This window comes from Garra rufa, chromosome 15 (genome assembly GCF_049309525.1).
Source record: "Garra rufa chromosome 15, GarRuf1.0, whole genome shotgun sequence".
Classification (NCBI taxonomy): Eukaryota; Metazoa; Chordata; class Actinopteri; order Cypriniformes; family Cyprinidae; genus Garra; species Garra rufa.
This window is the reverse complement of record NC_133375.1, coordinates 35074810-35092124: the sequence shown is the minus strand read 5'-3', so window position 1 is coordinate 35092124 and position 17315 is coordinate 35074810. Positions and strand designations below refer to the sequence as shown.

At 34.4% G+C, this 17315-nt stretch overlaps 2 protein-coding genes across 3 annotated transcripts in view; both read right to left on the bottom strand.

Moving 5' to 3' along the window:
* Positions 1-5316, bottom strand: part of trim33 (tripartite motif containing 33) — a 39594-nt gene extending 34278 nt beyond the window's left edge. For both annotated transcript variants that reach the window (XM_073819416.1, XM_073819417.1), the window contains exon 1: positions 4765-5316. In XM_073819416.1, coding sequence (XP_073675517.1) covers positions 4765-5314 — 550 coding nt within the window. In that variant the 5' untranslated portion in view covers positions 5315-5316. The remainder of the gene's footprint in view (positions 1-4764) is intronic.
* A 2342-nt stretch (positions 5317-7658) lies between these two features.
* On the bottom strand, positions 7659-13397 carry bcas2 (BCAS2 pre-mRNA processing factor). Its single transcript, XM_073819586.1, has 7 exons — positions 13275-13397; positions 12968-13060; positions 12811-12881; positions 10311-10472; positions 9372-9422; positions 8303-8383; positions 7659-8211 (listed from the first exon to the last, which is right to left on the bottom strand). Exons 1-7 carry the CDS (start codon positions 13365-13367, stop codon positions 8085-8087), a joined length of 678 nt encoding a protein of 225 aa, XP_073675687.1. The 5' UTR covers positions 13368-13397; the 3' UTR covers positions 7659-8084.
* Between the last annotated feature and the right edge of the window lie 3918 nt (positions 13398-17315).

Sequence of the window (17315 nt, the reverse complement as noted above, 5' to 3'; positions counted from 1 at the left end):
AACCACTATCTTTAATATTATGATGCATATAAACGTTTCAGATCAAGAAAGGACTTGTTAAGATTCAATCTAGCAAAATTCACAACATTAATATGATAGTACCAACAAAACCACATTATGAAAATTTTGGCTGGTTATGAGCTTAAATGTCAAAAATGTGCTGCTGGTGTTTTTACGACTCTTCAGAAGAATTTATTTGCTCTGGACGCCATGGAACGGCTTCATGAAGTGTCTGAAAGCAAACCAAATAGAGCAGACGGCTACAGTCAAGCTGAGAATAACAATTTGACAACTGTAGTTAGACAACATGCGTGAGTGCAACAAAGCGCTTGTTGAGATTCTTTTCTCAGTCAGTTACTGTGATGAGTCATGCCGAGTTACCTCCCCCTGAACTTTAATTAAACGTCTACGACAAGACCAAAACAAACCTGGCAAGTAAATGAACCCTTCAATTACATATCCAAAAAAATGATGAGTAAACCATGAAATAATATAGCTTAGCTTGGGGCATCATTTATTTAAAAAATAAAAAGGTTATTTTGACAAATACTGCAAAATGATTATTATATACTCTTATAAACCACAAAATCACCAACATTTAATAATTCTTAAATTTATTAAAACGGGTGCTTAACCTTCAGGAAAGGTTCATCATCCACTTTGGATCAAATTAAACATTATATGAGTTGAAATATTTTACTTTTCATATGTGACCCCGGAACACAAAACCACCACAGGTATATTTGTAGCAATAGCCAAAGATACACTTGCTGCGTCCCAATTCGCATACTATCCGTCCTAAATAGTATTCGAAAATAGAATTAGTATGTCCCAAATCGTAGTATGTTTAAAAAAGTATTCCAAAGATTCCCGGATGGTCTACTACTTAACTTCGGAATTCGAAGTGCGGATCAATGCACACTCTATAACGGCTAATATTGCCCACAACACATTGTGCGGTGAATGAGGATTCAATTAGAACTACAAAAAGTGTTAAAAAAACTACAAACATGGAGGACATGCGCGACCAACGGACAGGTAGAGAAAGGGGTTTGAGTGATAAATAATCAGTGTAACCTGATAAAAAATATTTTATTAATGTTATCCGCGTTATATTTCATGTGCAACAACATTATGAACTTTTATAATGAAAGGTTTGGTCATTAACTTTTAAAGGCATAATTGTGCAAACACAAGAGCAGAGTTCTCGGCATGAAAGACCCGTGAAAGAACGTGCCTCTTCATTTCCCTCTTATAAGGTAGGAAATTAAATTAAACGAAATGTATATAAATATTAACTGTGATGATTGACAGCGCATTTTAAACAGTGACAGGATTCAGGTAACTAAGCAACAGAGCGTCCGTTAAAGACGCAGTTATGACGAAGTATATGTCCCAAAGCTTGCCTACTATTCTGCTACATACTCAAAAGTATGTACTTTTTCTTTACAAAAAGAGTACATACTTTTAGGTCATAGTATAAGTAGGCGAATTGGGACGCAGCAACTGTATGGGTCAAAATGATTAATTTTTCTTTTATGCCAAAAATCATTGGGATATTAAGTAAAGATCATGTTCCATGAAGATATTTTGTAAATTTCCTACAGTAAATATATCAAAAGTAAATTTTTTAATAGGAATATGCATTGCTACAAACTTCTCAATATTTTGATTTTTTTGCACCCTCAGGTTCAAGATTTTCAAATAGTTGTATCTCTGCCAAATATTGTCCTATCCTAAAAATACAATACACCAATGGAAAGCTTATTTATTCAGCTTTCAGATTAAGTATGACCCTAATTTTTTTTTTAAATAACCCTTATGACTGGTTTTGTGGTCAAGGGCCATATATACGAGGATCGTCAATTTGCATCCCCGTTTTCAACATTTGTGAAATGCAGTTTAAAATCATGATTTCTGTAGTTTCTTTTAATAAAAAAACTACAATAAAAAAAACTATTGTATACAATAAAAAGTGTTGGTAACAGGGTTGCAAAATAATGGGATTGTAGAATAACCCTAAATTACATAAACACAATTTATTATTACAGGAAAACTCATGAAATTAAAGTCACATAGAAATATTTTTGACCACATTCTATACAATACATTTGCTAATGGGCTGAATGGCTGAGCTTGATTAACTCTGTCAGAATTACAAATTGTTTATTAAATAAATAATAATAATAATAATAATAATAATAATAATAATAAAAACTTGAGTAAAACAAACAGATTATTTACTTGTTTTGCCTGTTAAAAGTAGTTAATAAATAAAATTTAAAATGTCAAGCTAACAGAGTGGGTCCCAAATTTATAAATGTAAGTTTTTTAATTTTTGGATGCATTTAAGAAGGTAAAGACCACTAAATTGGGAATCTGAAGCAAGATCATTTATCTAATGGATCTGACTACAAAAAACACAGGATTCATGTCATGCATTAAAAAAAACTAATGTGACACCAAAGTTTAGCCTATTCAAGGAAAGTAACAACAAACCTAACAATGCAATAACACTTTATTTTCAGTACACTAAAACCTGTCTTCAATTTTAATGCTTTTTCAGTGGAATGAACTTTTTAATCTGACACCCTGACAAAATATTCTGCAGTGTAATGAGCACTGATCCGATATGAGAACATTGATCTGACGACATTCTGCAATAACCGCGAAGAGACCTCTTAGTGAAGAGGTTTAAAGAGAAATTAAAGCCTTTAGGCTTCTAAATATACACCAGTGATCACTGATATGGGTGAATAAACACAAAAAATTGAAATAGCTTTACATGCAGCAGCCAACCCAGAGTTCATCTATTATTAACTACAGTGCATGGTGCTAACTTATTACAAGAAACGCAAGCATAATAAATAATAAACTGCGCTCAGGAGTCAACAGCAAAGTAAGTGCATTGGCCACAACTCAAGCTGATCATTTCATATGCCCACTGCACCAATAATGACACAATACAGTGATAACGTGGCAAACAAAACCATGTCAAGTCAAAACGACCACAACAGCATTGCCTCTAGCCTGACTTACAAGCAAAAATGCAGCATTCGGGGATACCACGGGGTGCATTGTCAAAGAAAACCATTGTGCATGAATGAGGTCACAGGCCGTGACCCCTGCTTTATCACATCCTCTAGAATGGTAATCCTAGTTACCACGTGTGGTTAACCACAGTACTTCACCGGAGGCTCTTGTAGCACAACCATGCCGACAGAACCAAATCTGATTATCAATCCACAGACAATGGCATGTCAAAACATCAGGACCATGTCCGATCAAATAAACCAGAGTGTGACCACTGAGAAAAGTGGATGAAATGTTGTTGCTGCATAAAAAAAAGAGCCAAACACTCTGATTGACACCTGTCACATCATTTGACTGACCGTGGATGAGACTGCAACATCTATACATCCAATACAAATCAAACCAAACAACTTTAGACAAAGCTGACTATTTTAAAAAGTTATTTAATTAGAGAATCTGTCCTTATAATGTAAAGGTTGGTTAGTGCAGGGGTTTTCAAAAGGGAGTGAAAATACTGTCAAGTTCAAAAGCAGCTTTACAAAAACAAACATTATGTTAATGTTTATAATATCGTCATGCCTTATAGTTGCATTTAGCAGATCAGAGCTGTCCGATAATATAGTTTGCATTTAGCAACGATATAAATAATCAGAGCCAAGATATGCTGTATAGTACATATTGCTTTATGTATGTATGTGAATACAGTTGGCTATATTTATATATAGACAAGACTGGCTGTTTTGATAGATATATACAAACAAACAGTTCTAAATAATATATGCATTCTAATATGTGACCCCTATTTGTAGCAATAGCCAAAGGTACACTGTATGGAATTAAAATTATAGTTTTCTCTTTTATGCCAAAAAATCATTAGGATATTACATAAAGATGTTGCATGAAGATATTTAGTCAATTTCCTACTGTAAATATATAAAAACTTAATTTCTGATTAGTAATATGCATTGCTAAGAACTTCAGTTGGACAACTTTAAAGGCGATTTTCTCAATATTTAGATTTTTTGCACCTTCGGATTCCAGATCCTATCCTAATAAACCATTCATCAAAAGCTTAGTAATTGCTGTATCAACTTAAAAAAACCTGACCTGAACCTTATGCCTGGTTTTGTGGTTCAAGGTCACAATCATAATTCTACAACAGTATAAATTAGTATACATTAAAAAAGGTAAAAATACAAAAAAGCTTTAAATAAATTAATAGATTAAATAAGCAATAATGAATGACTGAATAAAGACAGTAACTAAATATTGTATTGTAATAAGAAACTAAAAATTTTCAAATACAACTTATTCTAATATAATTCTAATTTTCTATTATATAATTTTGGTCTTCATGCATAAAAAATACAAGAGGTCCTTTGAGCATATTTGGTAGTCTGAGGCATCTAAAAGATTGAAATCCCCTGGGTTACAGCATTCATATGCACACAGAGAATATGCTGCTTGTAATTAACTAACTTCACATGACTTTCTAAACTGAAGTTAACCAATAAATTCTGACAGCTAACGTTACCTGTGTACTAGAATACTAACGTTACAGTCTGCAGGTATAACCACAACTGCATGGGTTAACCATAAAGCCCCAGCAGGCGATCCCACATGTATGTGACTGACTGGACAAGCCAACATGTGCAAACAGTTGAGCAATGGATCGTTTCTGGGTTGTTGGGAACAGAACTGACAAAGCTGACTTCCCTTTTCCTAACTTACCAATACGAGTGTCCTGTCCATGGGGCCCTTGAACCGGGACGGTGATCTTTCGCTCCGGCTGCGGGATGCACTTGAGGCAAAACGAGTGCAGGCAGGGCAGCAGTTTGGGTTCACATTCGCGGTTCTGGAGACTCTGTTTACACACAGCGCACGTATCCAGTAGGTTTATAGGGGCGGCAGGGGTTGAAGAGGAGGAGGTTGAGGATGCTGGTGGAGGAGGCGACATCTCGTTAACGACGGCGGGTGATGCGCCAGCAGCGGTGCTGTCCGCTGACGAGGAGGACGACGGTGGCGGCGGCTCAGTGCTCTCGGTATTTGGGGTCCCGTCTGTAGCTGCTGCTCCGCCGTCGCTGCTGCTGGTTGTCGTCAACGCTTGGGGAACGGTCTCTTGAGATTTGAGCTCGTCTACTCCTTCCTTCGGCGCCGAGTCGATTAAAATGACCGCGCCTGGTTCCTTTGAGGCGCCGTCTCCGCTATCTTCTGTTCCCGAAGGCTCTACCTCCATATTCGCGGAGCTCTCCGTGGAATCTTGGCCTTTGTTGTCCGCCATCTTTGCTCCTCTTTGAACCGCCTGACGTTCGACGCGCTCAGAAAATCCGATGGGTTTGACGTCATGCCGTCGCTCTCATGTTCGTCACAGAGAATGACCTAGAAAAAATAAAAATAAAACGTGCAATATTACTTATATTTTTAAGGCATGTATATTGTAAACTCTAAAATGAAAAAAAAAATGGCGTCAATTTGATATACGTAATTTTAAACTTACATTTTTTTATTCTTTAAATTTTATTTATTTATAAACGTAAATGTAATTGATTCAGTATTCTTTGTATGAATTGTCAATGTTTTGTTTACTACAATTTATGTGAACTGTAGTGAATATCGATTAAATGATCAAGGGCAATATTTATGCCTCAGTTAAATAGAACGTTTTTGGGAGATCGTGTTAATTTAAGAAAAAAAAAACATATGTATACGTTTTAATACTAATTAATAAAATACCATGTTACAAACATATACAGTCGGATCAATATTTTTAAACAGCCTTCACAATGCAACATTAGCATTAAAAGGTTACTTAAAGATTCATTCTTACATCCCTATAAAAAAAAAAGCACGTGTGCCCATTTGTAAATTTTATGGGTCTGGCTTCTGGTCACCGTGTCCAGCTATTTTTAGTTGTACAAAACATCTGGTTTTCCTGCTTGATATTGCAAATTGGTGTTTTACCATATTATTTTAATGTATTATCTTAATTAGGACCACAATAATTACTATTTACTGCACACTGTTGTCTTCTCGTTATTCCCTATAGAGGGTTTTCAGTTTCACAACTCATCATTAATCGGCATATTGGTGGCACTGAATGTAAACAATGCCACTGTACTGACTGAAACTGGTGTATTTAGCTGATTATTGCTGCTGAAAAAGATCAATTATTGTCATATTTTGGACTGTACTAATCGGTCTGGCCATGAAAAACATTTAGAGTATTATAGACTGCCAAAAGTTATAAGAAATCAAGGAGAAGAGTGCAAAAAATGTCTGAGGATTAAAAGGCGTTTGTGGATAGTTAAATCAAAGCGGGATTTCCAGAGCAAGAATCTTGACAACATTCATGTTTGTTCTTATCATTTCCGGTCAGGTAGGTGAAATATTAGGCTATATCCTAATTAATACTGCTCATATGCATCTTTACCACCTATTAACTTTAGTTTGTCAAAATATTACGCACTTTTCCATCTTACCAATTCCTTCTCTATATGATTTAGCAGCTTCCACACCTTTTTTTCCTGGTTTAGACAGTATAAATTAGCAGAACCAAGTATTAAGTAGTACATTAACAGTGCAAGCAATGCTGTTGATTACCTCTAAGTATTATCAATATGGCAGTGCACCTGGCTAACTGACCAACTCATGGCATAAGTGCAAACCCTCTCTTTAATTAAGCAATAAGGTACGAGAGGCCGTGCTGTATCGTGAATAAATCATCCGCTTCGCGTCGTGCCTAACAACGCCCTTCAGCCATGATTTATTCACGATACAGCACGGCCTCAAGTACCTTATTGCTTTTATAAAACGGTTACCACACAATAAAAATATTAATATCAAAAATATATATTAATTTATATGTAAATTAGGTTGTACGTTTTCATAAAGTAAAATCATTAACTGCCTTCCGCTGTAAAAAGTAGTCCCTAACTGCTGCAGCTGTGTTTACGTTGCTAAGGGTGGTTGCTAAGGAGGTTCAATGATACACAAAACCGTTGAGTGAAGCGGTCATAGCCGTGCCGTATCATGAATACGACACAGCTGGTGACCAATCAAAATTGAGGAATGGAACTAACCGTTTTATAATCATTAATAAAAACAAATGAACTGGAAGTCTCACCTATATAGGCTTACTGCTGCAACTTTATTTTGCAGTGGAAGGGTTTTAGATTCTGAAGAAACATGGAGTTTGAAGATACATTGGATAAGCGTGATTGGGAGGAATCAACCATGTTGCATTCCAAACTCTTTAGAATCGATCTGAAAGTTAATGAGCAGAATGCAGTATTTTGGGAGATCAAAGAAAAAGCAATTAAGAAAAATATTAAAAATACATCAAGACCCACAAACAGACCACTAATTGCAAGTAACCATCCACTGTTGCATGTAAACACTTAAAAGACAAGTTTAAAACTTAAAAGGTTACTTTGACTTTGAGTTACTTAAACTTTGTTCAAAGTTAAATGTTCAATTTAATACACAAGAAACCTAAATCTCCCTATAGCCATTTTAGTTTGCTCATGTAACATATCAACAAATAATGACATTAAAGAGGGATATGAAAGTGATAAAATCAAACACAAGTGTTTTTTTTTTCAAGACACTGGTTGGAATCGTGAAACTGAAGTCATCATTTCACCATTTTATTGTGTATTTTAAAAAAATATTACAAATAGAGCAGAACATGAAATTTAAGATGAACTAAATGTCCATCGAGTAATCAAACATAAAAAAAAACACAAAATTGTAAAAAATGTGAACTCTCCCACATTGACTGCTTTATGTATACAGTAAACAAATGTAAGTTACTGTTTTCCAGAATCAAAAAGTGGACATCTTGTTTAATGTTGACGTATATGCATATTCATGAACTATACAGCAGTATAGCCTCTGTTAGCACTACAACACTATTGCTTATTTGTGTTTTATAGAGACCATTTTCTGTTCAAACAAAAAACTAAACAAAACAAGCATTAGGAGACACAATGTTACACTTTGGAGATCCTTAGTCTGACAGTTTCAAGATGGTGTTGAGCTGTATCCATTATTTAGAAGTCCTGTCGAATATTCTCTTTGTTCTCCTCACCCTGTTGCTGTTTCATTTGTGCCACTTCGTTCTCCAGCTGGACGATGGCTCGTTCAATCTCATAGTTTTTACTAACAAGAGACACCCAGCTGTGAAAACATAAACAGAAATTCCATCAGAGTGGAGTAAACTAATTGAATTTAACTTATTATATACATAGAAACATAATGAAGTACTGACTTGGACTCTAGTTCTCGTAGTTTGCTTCCTCCAGCCAGCTGATCATTTTTGCGCTGCCAGTTCAAATCCTGTATCTGCTTTCTGAAAGGAGAATAGAAACACATTGGGGGAAAATGATAAAGCTGTTATTAGATAACTACTTTCGTATAAAGATTCATTTAAAAAAAAAAAAAATTCAATAAACTATCAGTCGGGTTTCTAAACAGTAAGATTTTAAAGTCTCTTCTGCTCACCAAACCTGCATGTATTTGATCCAAAGTACAGCAAAACACTAACATTTTGAAATACTTTTATTATTAAAGAACAGTTTGTTATTTGAATGTATTTGAAAATGTAATTTATTCCTGTGATGAAAGGTTGAATTTTCAGTATCATTACTCCAGTATTCAGTGTCACATGATCCTTCAGGAATATTCTGATATGCTGATTTGCTGTTCAAGAAACATTATTACTATTACTCAATATTTTATACAGTTTAGTACATTTTGTCAAGATTCTTTGATGAATAGAAAGATCCAAAGATCAGCATTTATCTGAAATAAAAAGATTTTGTTACATGATACACTATGCCATTCAGAAGCTTCGAGTCAGTAGTATTTATAAAGTTTTATTTAGCAAGAATGCTTTAAATTGAACAAAAGTGATGCTGAAGACATTTTAAATATTTATATCGCAGATACATGTTCTTCTGAACTGTATATTCAAAGAAACCTGAAAAATTTCAGGTTAAAAACATTCAAGATAATTGTTTTTAAAAGGCAAAACAGAATATTATTATTTTCAGATTTCTGAAGGATCATGTGACTGGAGTAATGATGCTAAAAATTCAGCTTTGAAATCACAGGAATAAATTACATTTTAAAATGTATTAAAATAGAAAAGTTATTTTAAATAGTAAAAATATTGAAAAAGTATACTGTTTTTCACACCTTGGATCAAATAAATGCAGGCTAGGTGAGCAGAAGAGACTTAAAAAAAAAAACTTTTGACTGCAAGTGTAGTTTGAGCACAACCACAATATACAACATCCGTATGTAAAGTAAATTGCATTGGCTTACAAGTTACTCACCTAGCTTTCTGCAGTTCCTTTTGCGCATTTTCAATCATTAAGGCCAAGTTGCTGTTTCACAGAGAAGACGACCAATTATGATCAACATAAAATCCACAATCGTTTTCATTTTTTATTTAAATTGCATGAGTAATTAATTAAATAATTTCTAATACTAATGCTATTTAGCCATGGCCCCACAAATGGTGTTCGCTGTTTTTATAACCGACTTTAATATGGCACCTACTCTTTATTACATTATTGAAGGAGTTAAAGAAATAGTTCACCCAAAAATAAACATTTGCTGAAAATGTATTCACCCTCAGGCCATCCAAGATGTAGAGAAGTTTGTTTTTTCATGCGAAAAGATTGAGCATGTGAACATCACTTGCTCACCAATGAATCCTCTGGAGTGAATGGGTGCCGTCAGAATGAGAGTCCAAACAGCTGATAAAAACATCAAAATAACCCATAAGTAATCCTCACGACTCCAGTCCATCAATTAACATCTTGAAGTGAAAAGCTGCGTGTTTGTAATAAGTCATTAAGGTGTTTTAACGATAAGCAACTTGTAAACTGTGCTTGATCTGTAGATATTACTCTAATAATTCAGACAAGGCAACTTTTTCAATGAAGAAGGCACTATTACGGATAGAGGACACATATTTAACCAGAAGCAATGGTGTGAAGTTAAAAAAAAAAAAAATTATTGTGATGTTTTTATCAGCTATTTGGACTCATTCTGACGGCACCCATTCACTACAGAGAATCCACTGATGAGCAAGCAATGTAATGTTAAATTTCTCCAAATCTGTTCCCATGAAGAAACTAACTCATCTACATATTGGATGTCCTGAGGGTGAGAACGTTTTAATTTTTTGGTGAACTATTTTTAACGTCAATACAGAGAGTGTGAGTTTTCTGCTACAGATTAAAATCTTGAATAGTCTGTTCACTTACTCATTAGACACCTTCCATGCATTAGATCCATACTGGGCCATGAGCTCAAGGTTCTCAATGCGCACTGCCTGATGCTCCAGCTGGGCCATAGAGTTATTGACACAGTCCTGCCATGCTGTGATGTCGTTCTTCTGGCCAGACGATGGCGCAGGAAGCTCATATCTAAGAAGAAAAGACCAAGAATGTAAGATTTAACAGCAAACACCACTTTTTTTTGTTATTTTTAAAAAAAATGTGTACCCTGAATGCAGTGCAAGTCTCTTTTGATATATGAATGTGTACATGTAAAAGAAAGTATCAATGCTTGAAGCTAGTTTCATTATTGAAACATCGCTATTCACTCGTAGGTCTGTCAAATTATTAATCGCATCCAAAATAAAAGTTTGTGTTAGCATAATATGCCTGTGCGCTGTGTATATTTATTATGTATATACAAATACACACACATGCATTTATATATTTTTAAGATTTTTTTTTATATTTTTATTATAAAATATTTTTTAAATATTTTTGTGTGTATTGTATGTGTGTGTGTGTGTATATATATATATATATATATATATAAACATATAATAAATATACACACATTACGTAAACACAAACTCTTAATTGGGATGTGATTAACCATTTGACAACACTTCCAAATATTTTGGCTGTACTAAATAGTCTGCTTAATAAGGCAAAATAATATTTGTCACCATTCTATTTAAATTATTTTTTATCATAATCGTAAACAATGATGTACTGCTCTTTGCACATTCACAGAAAAGAGCTTACTTCTGCATTGCAAAATAAGATGGCTGGGATTACACTAGTGTAATACTTCACTGGGAAATTGGCTGGTACAATTTATTAATTTTACTGCAGCTTTTCCTCCGAAAGACATCTTTAGATTTATTGCAATTTAATTGCCTGCCTTCTTTAAACTAGAATAGGTTACAGCAAGGGATAGTTCACCCAAAAATTATAATTCTGTCATTAATTACAAACCCTCATGTCGTTCAAAACCTGTTAAAACTGTTTATCTTCTGAACACAATTTAAGATATATTTGATTAAATCTGAGAGCTTTCTGGGAGAAAATTGATTCTCAGATACATCCGGATTCTCTCTTCAATGATTCTGAATACTTCAGAATCGATTCTGAGCTTGTTTTTCCCTTGCATATGGAACATGTGCGTGCTAGAGAAGGTGGCAGGCTATACTGCACAGAATTTGCACTGAGACACGTGCATATTGCTTGACAGTGTGTTCTTCCACCCGCCGTGTTTTACTTTAGATAAGATTTAGCTTTCATTTATGCCATTTGGAATGCAGTACTATTAGAGGCACAAAACTCGTGCGCTGACAGACTTCCATGTGCGCTTTGTGTTTGTTCGTCGTAAAGCTTGATTGTGGCTGTGGTTAAATGCACTTGCATTTTTATATGAAACATAAAAAATAAACCCTATTTATACAAAATGTACATGCAGTGAGTTATGTTTTCAGAGCAGTACAAAACATCTGATATATCAAAATAGATCTGTGCATTAGTTTGAATGCAGCCTGTTAAAGCTGCCACTGTCTATAATCTCATCAGTAATAATCAAACAGCAATAATGCTGAAGAAAAAAAAAACATTAACTATTGTCTGTAAACTTTTAGATACTTAAAGAACACTTAATTGTTTTAAAAAGCTCATATAATAAAAAAAGTTAATTTTGCACAAATAAATTTTATATAAAATGTGGAGGCCTATGAAAATGTAGCCATGTGCTGTAATATTGAAAACTGATATTTAGTTGATAATGAAAATCGTAATTAAATTAAATCTTAAAAGCAGTGAAGATTTACACCCCTACTTTTAAGATGACAGGACTGACATAGAGATTCCAACTATAAAAGCATAGAAACTGCAATTTTACATTGCGTTGAAATGCAAAGCTGTAAAAGATGTATTTGCACAACAAAATAATTAATTTTGGAAAAAAAAAGAGATCAAGAATCATTTTGGAATCGAATCGTGATTCGTGACTCCCAGAATCGGATCAGATCGTGATTCCCACCCCTATTTCTGACCACCATACTTTTATGAAGACACGAGCAGAAAGAAAAAAAAAAAGACTTTATTCAACATTCTCGTCTTCCGTGTCAGTCTTTAATGAGCGTTCCATGTCACGTTTTTGGTTCTGCTCACAAAAGTACTCTCTTGGATTTATAAAATTACAGCCTAAATATTTTGTCACATGGACTATTTTAACGATGCCCTTACTACCTTCCTGGGCTTTGAATGTGTCAGTTGCATTGCCGTCTATGCAGGGTCAGAAAGCTTTGGGATTTTATCAGAAATATCTTAATCTGTGTTCTGAAGATAAAAAAAAAAAGGTCTTACGAGTTTGGAACGACATGAGAGTGAGTAAATAATGACAGAATTTTCATTTATGGGTGAACTCTCTCTTTAAGCAGGATACAAGATTAATGTTTACGATCTGTAACAAAAGTTTACCTCAGTAAAAACTTACCTCTTCATACTGAGCAGCTCCATGGGTTGACGAGCAGCCAGTCTCTCAAACTCATTCCTCATGATCTCTGTCTAATGAGAGCAACATAACACTATGATTACTGATTGAACATATCGATTATAGTAAAGCAGTAGCAGAAAGAGTTATATTCTTGTACCTCAAAAGTTGAGAAATCTGGTGTGGGCAGGTAGCTCAAATAGTTCTTGGTTGGTCTGTATCGTCTCGTCTCTTCCTCCACCAAAGCAGCGGCCTGAAATTAATTCAAAACGATTCGAATATAATTTCTTTCCCGCTAATATAGATAATTGTAATACTTAAAACTGAAAAATAAGATGAATAAACAACTAAACCGTCTCATTTAATAACCAGAAGTAGACGCAGCCGTTAGCTGTCTGCATTGTGGGGTCAAATATTTAGTATTTAAAGAGACAGAGCGTGAAAAAAGACATATTCAGTGTACTTACGGCTTCTCTGACTCCTGCAGCATCATAACCCTGGTCGAAATAAGGCAGAGCGTCAACAAAAACATCACCAGCGACTGAAGCTGGTCCTGCCATCCTTTCCAAATACACGCTTTGCCCTCTGCTTCTATTGTGATTGAATTGAATGGCGAACGATCATCAGCGCCCCGTTGTGTATCGGAGGAGAAGCGCACACCCTCCACCTAGTGTTGCCTCGCGGTTTTCCCGCGGAGGAATCGGGGAGAAGGACCTGGCTGCCAGAGCCATACAGAGAGATGTATGGCTCTACTGTCTGCAGCCTGCAGAACGGGGCGGTGCTGCACTGTGGGTGGGGCTACATGTGTTACCCCGCCCATAAATCATATTATTGGTTAATGAAAACGTCCTGGCGCTTACTCCTCAACAGGTTTTTCATTATACTTGTTCATCGCTTTACTGGGTGAGTAAATGAGCCGTGTTTTGTGTCATTTTATTAAATTTAATGATTGATTACATTCATAATGTCAATAAAAAGGCGATTAAGGAGATGTGAAACAGTAAAAATAAGATGGCCATCATGTAACGTCATTCACGAGAGCAAATGCTTCGGGACAAAAAATTTAGATGTATAAACAACTTTTCTTTGATAGTTTCTATGAATGATTCAAACGATTGCCATCTAATAATCAATCTATCATATGAGTTAGTTTAACCCTTGTGCCTTAAACGCTTACAAAAATTATCCGTGTTTGATTAGACATTCAGTTTCAAACTAACTCAGATAGACATAAATATATGCCCTTTATGTTGCACAAAGCTTAATTTCTAGAAAATATTTTTTTAAATAATAAACATTAACCATTTTATGTTTTCTAATACTTTTAGAACTTTTATGCAATAATATAAATCGATTAAACAGAAATAACATTTGATCTAAAGGTATCAAACCAACTGTAAAAAATATTAGTCTAAATATTAGTAAATATTAAAATATTAAATATTAGTCCCTATAATGTACATTTTCAGATTATGCATGTATTATTTTAATACTGTTCTGAAACCATATTTTTGATGTTTTATATACTGTACCCATTCAAATTCATTAAACTCGGCCACTGTTTGAGAGAAAGTTATCAAACCACCGCAAAATTATTAATTAAAGACCAAATATCCCTCTGACCGAAGCCAAAATAAGCATTATGAAGCTTTATTTATATTTGTAATAATCATCTATTTTTCACGTGTTCCAGGGCAAGAGATTTTGTGACAACCTCGACAGAATTCAGTTCCACCTGCGACACCAGACCCTCTGCTGTATGTCAATGCCCTTTTGTGTGCTCTTTTCATTATTGTGTATGCAGATATTATTCAGGTGCATGAACACATGAATGCATGAATATAGAATGTACCATCTTTGAATGTACCAAAATCTTAATTGGTTAATTTGTTATTGCAATTGAAATAATAATGAATTCGATTTTTTTTCCCCCAATTCAGGTGTATGAACCCAACTAAACTAAATTGTTATTTGTTAATTGTTATCCATGGTATGATAAGTTTTCTTGATTTTATATAAAACACAGTCTGTGAGTTGATTTGCATGAGTCTTAATTGAAAACAGCCTAAGAGTGTTAATTTTGTCTAGCAGTAAAAATGATGTCTAAATGAGATTCCGGTTGACCCTATAAGATACATAAGAAAATACATCCACAATGCCCACATCTGAACTAAATTTTAACCTCATAGAGAAGTCATGTGGACGTTCAGAAGAGGTCTTAAAAAGACGTCGCAAAATCGTTCCTTATAGCTCCTCGGGGACGTTTCATTACATCATTTCAGTCATAAGCTAAGAGCACTCTCAAGCAGTGCCAGTGTGGGACTATTTAATGGATATTTGCATTCTTCTTTTCTGTGGTGAAACTGTGGTAATTCTGAGGGTGTTCACTAACAACATCAACACCTGATGTACTTATGTTTAAGAATAATTGCATCTACGCTAATATTAGTCAGTCTCATTCTTATTCCGAGGTCCACATAGCCACCCAGATCCAGCGTGTTTCCAGATCAGATAGTCACTGCAGCAAACCAGATCCAGTCCATATCCAGTCCAGATGGTGGATCAGCACCTAGACATGACCTCTAAAGCCCTGAATGTCAGTGGAGACCATGTCAACTAGATGAGCCCTATAGACAGATCCCCAGTGAGGGCCTAACTATAACTATGGCCATTGACACAAAACCTCAGCACTTGTCAATAATACTGCCACTTTTATACAGCATGCATACTATCATTTCTGCAGTGTGGAGTTGGAGTAGTTTATTTGGTTTGTGCACAGAGTACTTGCTTAAATATTCAAATATTTAAGTAGTTTTAGGTTCAGGCCTGAAAAGCCTATTTACAATCTTCGCAATACTTTATAGAAGCAGATTTTTTATTCCCATATAACAGAAATCTCTGATAAAGTGACAGTAGTTGACAAGTAAAATCTATCTATCTATCTATCTATCTATCTATCTATCTATCTATCTATCTATCTATCTATCTATCTATCTATCTATCTATCAAAGTTTGTGTGTGTATTACTTATTGTTTAATGTGGTAACAACAGAAGGCACAACAGGGGGCCTCTACCAATAAGACCAATAAAACCAATGATGTTAAACTGCTTTTGTATGATCAATAAAAATGAATTATATAAACAAATTGCATTATTGTGTGTTTGAGTATAATCCTCTTCAGAAATTGTTTAGTCCAACACTTTAGGACTCAAAATTACTTTTAATATACTAATATCTAAAGGCCTGCGCACACGCACACACACACACACGTGTAATTTAGTGTAATTGGAGGACTTGTTAGCAGAACTAAATACCGTTACCCACTTCATTATTGAGTTCATCATTAAAATCATAATTTTAAGACTTTAACATGCTTTCCAAGAAACTTTTAATTAAATGCTATGAGTCTGTTTGCAAAAAATAAACTAAATACGTTAAACACAAGTTAATGAATAAGTAAAATTACAATTGTAAGCAACCATCGGTTATTTTCTAAAAACATTTACAATTTATATACTTTTCAATCTCTACACACACAGAGCTAGACAAGACAAGCATTTGAGGTTAAAAAGTATATAAATTGTAATTTTTTTTTTTTTAGAAAATAACCAATCATTTTGCTAGATAAGATCCTTCTTTCCTCCACTGTGATCGTTTAGAACCCTTTGAAGCTGCATTTTGGAAGTTCAAACTCACGGGCACCTGAAGTCCATTATATGGAGAGAAATCCTGAAATGTTTTCCTCAAAAAACATAATTTCCCTACAACTGAAGAAAGAAAGACATTAACATCTTGGATGACATTGGTCAAAATTATAGATTTTTCTTTTATGCCAAAAATACATATGTATTATTTCAAAAAGTGGGCAAAACTATATTGTAGCTATTTAGCTTCTTTCAAGTAGCCACCAAATCCACATTACTGCTAAGTGCAGTTTTTAATAACACCATACACTCCACTTTCATTATAAGTAGTGCTGTCAAATGATTAATCACATCCAGAATAAGTTTTTGTTTACATAATAATTAAAGTGATTAATCACATCCAAAATAAAAGTTTGTTTTTAATAATAACACTATACACTTCACTTTAATTGGAGTGCTGTTAAACAGTTAATCATGATTAATTGCATCCAAAATAAGTTTTTGTTAACATAATGTGTGTATTTACAGTCATGCCCGAAATTATTCATACCCCTGGCTAATTCTGATTTAAAGTTACTTTTATTCAACCAGCAAGTTTTTTTTTTTTTGTGATTAGAAATGACACAGGCTTCTCCCAAAAGATAATAAGATGATGTACAAGAGAGGGATCATTGTGGAAAAAAATATTTCTTATTTGAACAAAAAGTGGCATGTCCAAAATTATTCATACCCTTCTCAATAATCAATAGAAAAGCCTTTATTGGCTATTACAGCAATCAAACACTTCCTATAATTGCTGACCAGCTTTTTGCATGTCTCCACTGGTATTTTTGCCCATTCATCTTTAGCGATGAGCTCCAAC